The sequence below is a fragment of the Sardina pilchardus genome, chromosome 23 (assembly GCF_963854185.1).
Source record: "Sardina pilchardus chromosome 23, fSarPil1.1, whole genome shotgun sequence".
Taxonomy (NCBI): Eukaryota; Metazoa; Chordata; class Actinopteri; order Clupeiformes; family Clupeidae; genus Sardina; species Sardina pilchardus.
Genome location: NC_085016.1, coordinates 1945330 through 1952065, shown reverse-complemented (window position 1 = coordinate 1952065; position 6736 = coordinate 1945330). Strand labels below are relative to the sequence as shown.

Sequence of the window (6736 nt, the reverse complement as noted above, 5' to 3'; positions counted from 1 at the left end):
TGTGCAGGGAGTCACGACGGAGGAAAAGTACTGTGGCGGTCTGTGGCGGTCTGTGGCACTCTGTGGCGGTGAGCAAACAGCCGAGTCCCACGCTGGCCAAGGTTTGGCCTGAGCACTGAGCCCTGCGCAGCACAGAGGGCTTCTCTGTGAGAGTGGCCGTGAAGTCTAGCGCATTCTTTCACGGGAACGGGCGGGTTTGTGGGGAGGAATGTTTGCCTGGAGGCTCCGACTCTGCCCCTTCCTCCGCAGCCTGGGGAGAAGCCCCGGTCTACCTCCACCTCCACACACACACACACACGGTGGTACACACACACTCTTCTCCAGCCATGGCAGTGCAGCAGCTCCTCATGCAACTCCTGCTGCTCTGCACTCTCTTCTCCGTGTGCAGTCCTGCAGGTGAGTCCCTGTGTGTGTGTGTGTGTGTGTGTGTGTGTGTGTGTGTGTGTGTGTGCTGACCTGCAGGTGAGTCTGTGTGTTGTCCTGCAGTTGTGTGTGTGTGTGTGTGTGTGTGTGTGTGTGTGTGTGTGTGTGTGTGTGTGTGTGTGTGTGTGTGTGTGTGTGTGTGTGTGTGTGTGTGTGTGCGCGCAGTCCTTCAGGGGTGTCCGTGTGTGTGTGCTGATCGGCAGAGCTTGGTGAAGCTTGTTGTGCGAGGACACCTATTCAAATGTCCCTCAGAAATACTTCTCCAGTCGATAAAACACCTCAGAAATCCAGCTGTGCTCTTGCATCCCCATCAGAGCTTTGTGAGGACTTTCCTCAAGCCAAACCAATTTACATTCATTGAAATTCATTCATTCAACATTAATTTTGTATATTTTATCAGAACTGAGTTCGGCCGATGTTTGGTTAATGGATGTTTTTGGGTGTTTGGGTGCACTTTGACCAGTAAATGGATTTCTTTGCATTGCATTTCTTTCACAGACAGTACCAGCGATGAGAACCCGTTAAAAAGGCTCCTGAAGAAGAGAGATGGTAGGCACTGTGTCAACGTTTGTGTTGTTTATGTAAACAAACGGAAAGCTCACCCCACAAGTGAGGTCACAAACTTCAAACATTCCTCTCAGTCTTTGGCGTCAGGCCTCTCTCTGATGCCCCCCTCACCTCCAGCATCATGGGCTGTGGCGTCCACATGTGTGCAAGAGTGATTAGACCCATTTTAGATGCTGACCTTGACTGCTGGCGCAGACAGTGTGATTGATCAGCGGTGGTGTCATAAGAGAGCATCGTTATTATTAATGAGCATGATTATTGATAAAGGGCTGTGGCAGTGGCCCTGGGCTCTCGCTACATGTCACACTCACTTTGTCTTCCTGTCAGCGCAGGAGAATTCAGCAGCACTGCCCCGGGAGGCTACTGTGTGTTGAGTGTCTGACCGCCACATGTCTGTCTGTACGGTACTGTGACGAGGTCTGTCTGTCTGTCTGTCTGTCTACCTGCTCGTCTGTCTGCCTGCCTGCCTGTCTGTCTGAGGGCGGGTGTTGTGTGGTGCGTGTACCTGAGGCCAGGTGTTGTGTGTTGTGTGTATTGACCTCTTGCTCTCTCCTTCAGCTGTAGAGTCTCCATCAAAGTCTCCATCACCTGTCGCCGTGGCGCCAGCCAAGGCCAAGGAGTTCCTGGCACCACTACGGAGAGCCAAGAGGAACATCTGGGACCGCAGCAGAGCAGACGTGCAGCAGTGGATCATGCAGTTTATGTACATGGGCTACGACGAGGCAGTAAGTATACTGTTTTTATGAGCTACGATGAGGCAGTAAGTATACTGTTTTATGTACATGAGCTATGATGAGGCAGTAAGTATACTGTTTTTATGAGCTACGATGAGGCAGTAAGTATACTGTTTTTATGAGCTATGATGAAGCAGTAAGTATACTGTTTTTATGAGCTATGATGAAGCAGTAAGTATACTGTTTTTTATGAGCTATGATGAGGCAGTGAGTATACTGTTTTTTATAAGCTATGATGAGACAGTGAGTATACTGTTTTTTTCACATTCTTTATCTTCATGCATGACAAATTTACGCACTTCTCTCATAATCAAGTCGGAGAATGTGCAAAAAGTATTATCCGTTTTTCGTAACTCGGGACATTTGGTTTGCATCACTCCATAGTCCATAGTACACACGTAGAAAGGATTTCATGGTTGTTTGAAATGATTGTATTTCTTTCTTTTCTCCCTTACTGGTTTGAGCTAATGTACCTCTCACCGTCAAGCATGATCAAGCACACTTTCTCTTCTCTCCTCTCCTCTCCTCTCCTTTCCTCTCCTCTCCTCTCCTCTCCTCTTCTCTTCTCTTCTCTTCTCTTCTCTTCTCTTCTCTTCTCTTCTCTCCTCTCCTCTCCTCTCCTCTCCTCTCCTCTTCTCTCCTCTTCTCTTCACTTCTCTCTCCTCTCCTCTTCTCTCTCCTCTCCTCTTCTCTTCTCTCCTCATCTCTCTTCTCTTCTCTTCTCTTCTCTCTTTTCCTCTTCTCTCCTCTTCTCTTCTCTCGTTACCGAGTCAGTATTCATCTAATGAAATGAGTGACCTGTCATGGTCACTCCTAATGACGGCTTTATTAGCGAGAGGGCCAGGTGGTGTTGATGCGCTGTTGATGCGGTTGAATCCCGTATGATGTTAATGTTGTGGTTATTCTTAACCTGACAGCCTTGTCACGGCCGTGTGATTAGGGCCAGGCTGACAGCTCTGGTAGGTGGAAGTGTGTGATTATTTTAATGGCCAGAGATCTGCGCTCCTTCTGGGTCCGCAGATGTGCCCACATCACAGCAGACATTCATTTTGACCTCACTTCCTGTCTATGACAGTGACCCCATGTCATATTCCTTCTTCGTCCCGTCATTTTCAAACGGACTTTGTGAGCTGACTGAGTCTGACTGCAACATACACTTTTTATGAAAGTCTTTTAGAAACCCTGTCAATTCATGAACTGTAAATGGTGATTCTGTTGGAATGATTTGTCTTCTGACTGGCAGAACGATTCCTGTGAATAAAATAAAGCATTTACTATACATGTACAAAACAAAAAGGATTAAGCAGGGTTTAGCTAACGCCTGTTTTTCCTCCTGATATCAAGTCAACTCACTGCCCCATGATAAGGCCATAAGTCACAAACACACAGTAGCATGTATCAGCCCACAGCTATCTGCATTGCTGCTGCTTGAAATATGAAACGTCTCTCATAAGAGTGTGTTCAGTTGTTGCCTTGTCTGCTCCTCTTCAGAGGCTGGAGACGGACCTCTCCTACTGGATGGACCAATCCCGATCCAGGGATCACAACCAGCAGCACCATTACGACGAGAACTCCCCGACGGGACACCACGACCCTCGCTCATACCGCTATGGCGCCAACGTCAATTACGACTATTATTAATCCGCCTTCGCTTGCAGCCCACAGGGGAAGGCCGCTCCTCATTAGGGGCCTGCAGGAGTGGGAACCTCAGTGATGTGAGCAAACGCAGCGCTGCCCATGTCCATGCTAATCTGTCCAGCCTGTTGCTACCGCTATACTCATATCATGTACTAGATAATCCAATCCCCAGGATCTCCGTCAGCCTTGAGGCTCACAGGTGCCTCTTCGACTGGACTGCATACTATGAGCAAATCTATATGATGGGAAACATGTGCTATATCCTCAATGTATTAAAAGTGTTGGACTCACTAAGCTGTATTCGCTAGTAGTTTTTTGTGCAGTTAAATGTTTTAGTTAAATCCAGTGGACAGTCCACAGTGGATGTTTCTTGAATACGATGAAGGTGACACAGTAGTGTCAAAACACTCCTCACACACACACACACACACACACACACACACACACACACACACACACACACACAAGTGCTGTGATCCTGGACTACTGTTCTGACTGTAAGCAGGTTCTGTTCTACTGTTCTGACTATAAGCAGGTTCTGTTCTACTGTTCTGACTGTAAGCAGGTTCTAGACTACTGTTCTGACCGTAAGCAGGTTCTGGACTACTGTTCTGACTGTAAGCAGGTTCTGTTCTACTGTTCTGACTGTAAGCAGGTTCTAGACTACTGTTCTGACCGTAAGCAGGTTCTGTTCTACTGTTCTGACTATAAGCAGGTTCTGTTCTACTGTTCTTGCTGTAAGCAGGTTCTGTTCTACTGTTCTGACTGTAAGCAGGTTCTAGACTACTGTTCTGACCATAAGCAGGTTCTGTTCTACTGTTCTGACTGTAAGCAGGTTCTAGCCTACTGTTCTGACCGTAAGCAGGTTCTGGACTACTGTTCTTGCTGTAAGCAGGTTCTGTTCTACTGTTCTGACTGTAAGCAGGTTCTAGACTACTGTTCTGACCATAAGCAGGTTCTGTTCTACTGTTCTGACTGTAAGCAGGTTCTGGACTACTGTTCTGACCGTAAGCAGGTTCTAGACTACTGTTCTGACCGTAAGCAGGTTCTGGACTACTGTTCTGACTGTAAGCAGGTTCTAGACTACTGTTCTGACTGTAAGAAGGTTCCCAGCAGAAAAGAAGGAGGAAGGGCACAGTTTGTATTCATGTGTCATTTTGCTGTTTTCAAACATAATAGGCATAATGTATAAAAACATAACATTTATATAATGTTTTAATGCACATATAATTATGAAACATGTAAACACACATACAGTATATGACTTATATAGAGCTTAAAGGAGGCATGGAATGGATAATTAATGGCAAACCTTTCCAGCAGCATTCCATGAAGGTCAAAAGTTGAATGTCATGAATGAAAATGAGTACAGATGCAGAGGGAGTACTTGATTAGTTTGACTGTTGAGATTTTTCATTTACCGTAGTACAGTACAGTACATGTAATTACTTTCCCCATGGTGAATTACGACTGTTCCAAACTTAGAAGAAAACTGTTAGGAGATTTTCGAATGTTCAAGCTACTGATCTGGAGGAGACTTGTGGAGTTCCTTCTCTCAACGTCTGTACGAGGGTGGGGGAGACTTCTGGAGTTCCTTGTTTTAGTGAAACAACGCAAGCCATTAGGACTTTGTTTACCACTTTTAATTGCCCTCTGGGGGATTTCCTGCGACAATAACTCATTCCTTGGAGTTAAAAGAAAGTAAAACAATGTTGTCCTCTTTTCACTGAGAAAGTCTGGCTTTGGGGGAGTCTGGAAACACACTACAAAGGACAAACTCCTGTATGGTCTGTTTTTGAGGTTTTCAGGAGGTAACGAGCATGCCATGGCTTAAGTGATGGGAATAAGAGCTAATAAGACACTCATCCCTCTTTAGACTGCAGTCAGCCATCCCAGACATGTCCTGCCTCTCCCCTCCAGGCTCTTGGTCTGCTCTCCACAACACACTCCCTGCCCATACAGCACAACATGGAGAAACCACAGGATTAATTCAAGGAATTACGGACGTCGGTGAGAATGTCCGTCTCCACGTACTGTACGGCCAGGCCACTGAGAGTTAATCTGGGATGTGAGGCTTTGTTGAGGACCCTTCACCCCAAACACATGAAGCCCCTCACGTGACTGCTGGTTCCCCATAAGCGCCCATGTGGAGAAATAGCTGCTGTATTACAGGCTCGGCCCAAACACGTGTCATTTCCTCTCCTTTCTACAAAAGCAAATTCCAAGAGCCTTGAATTTCAACTTTGCATTTTGAGAGAAGTGACAATCAACGCTGTTTGTGCCCTCTGTTGAACTCCAGTAAACGGCACACTCATCTGTCATGTGGCGCTACCGTACGGCAAGGCCCTGTTCTCAGGGTAACGGATACTTTGCAAGTCAATTCTGTGTGGTCTTCGGAGCCATCTGACGGTGGCCATGACAACCATGAGGAATCGCTGCGGCCTATTCTCATGTTGGCAGACAGCACGTGATCCTGTGTTGATCACTGCGGCCTTTTCTCATGTTGGCAGGACAGCACGTGACTCCTGTGTTGAACTCCATGACTACAACCCAATGGCAATGTTTTTTACTGACAGCACTATTCCAACTAGAAAACTAGAAAAGCACCTCATCCTACAGTAGGTTGTCAAACATTTGAACCTAAACTAATCAGATCGCCATCACATGGCCATACCATGCCATTACACCGCTAAGCGAAAAACATAAACGGCTCCGGAATCCCGACGGTGAAACAGATCACTCCCAAATTGAATTGTTTCTTCCTTGGATCATTTCTGACCTTCCCTGAAAATGTCATCGAAATCCATCCATTACTTTTTTGAGTTATCATGCTAAAAAAACAGACAGACAAACGCTGGTCCCCGATGAAAACATAACCTCCTTGGCGGAAGTAAGGATGATTATAGCAGAACTCTGAATATGACACTATCATCTTCTGATTCACGTTAACCAGACTAAGGTCACCTCTGACAGAGGCCGATTGTATTACAGTAAGACGTGTAGAATTCCTGAATCCGAAGTCACGTTGTCTAAGTGCATTGTAGACATGTGTACAGTAGGCCTTCACTGCACACAGTAAATCCCTACTGTTGTGTTCACAACATGGAGGTGCCAAATGCTTGACCAGACCTCCCATGGGACTCCATTTACACTTGGACTATTAAGGGGCCCATCGCTCCTTCAATCATTGATGCACTTATTTTGGTTTTTAATTTGTTGTTAGAAGTGCTCTAAAAAGCTTAAATGTTTTTACAATGTTGTAAGTCGCTTTGGTTAAAAGGCGTCAGCCAAATGTAATGTAATGTAATTTTATGTAATCTCAGATATGATTGCATCAAATTCACAACCAATTTTATTTCCAATGGAATGGTGTA

At 45.9% G+C, this 6736-nt stretch overlaps 1 protein-coding gene across 1 annotated transcript; it reads left to right on the top strand.

Annotated features, from left to right (window-relative positions):
- The first annotated feature begins 228 nt into the window (after positions 1 to 228).
- ecrg4b (ECRG4 augurin precursor b) lies at positions 229 to 3650 on the top strand. The gene is made up of 4 exons (XM_062528238.1): positions 229 to 396; positions 922 to 972; positions 1549 to 1715; positions 3216 to 3650. The coding sequence occupies exons 1-4, from the start codon at positions 327 to 329 to the stop codon at positions 3363 to 3365; spliced, it is 438 nt and encodes a 145-aa protein (XP_062384222.1). The 5' UTR covers positions 229 to 326; the 3' UTR covers positions 3366 to 3650.
- The last annotated feature ends 3086 nt before the right edge of the window (positions 3651 to 6736 follow it).

Bases quoted from the DNA above. Each gene is read 5' to 3' on its own strand.
- ecrg4b (XM_062528238.1), top strand. From the start codon at position 327: ATGGCAGTGCAGCAGCTCCTCATGCAACTCCTGCTGCTCTGCACTCTC. The intron at 973-1,548 runs GTAGGCACTGTG...TCTCTCCTTCAG, and splicing joins GCTCCTGAAGAAGAGAGATG to CTGTAGAGTCTCCATCAAAG. The intron at 1,716-3,215 runs GTAAGTATACTG...GCTCCTCTTCAG, and splicing joins ACATGGGCTACGACGAGGCA to AGGCTGGAGACGGACCTCTC.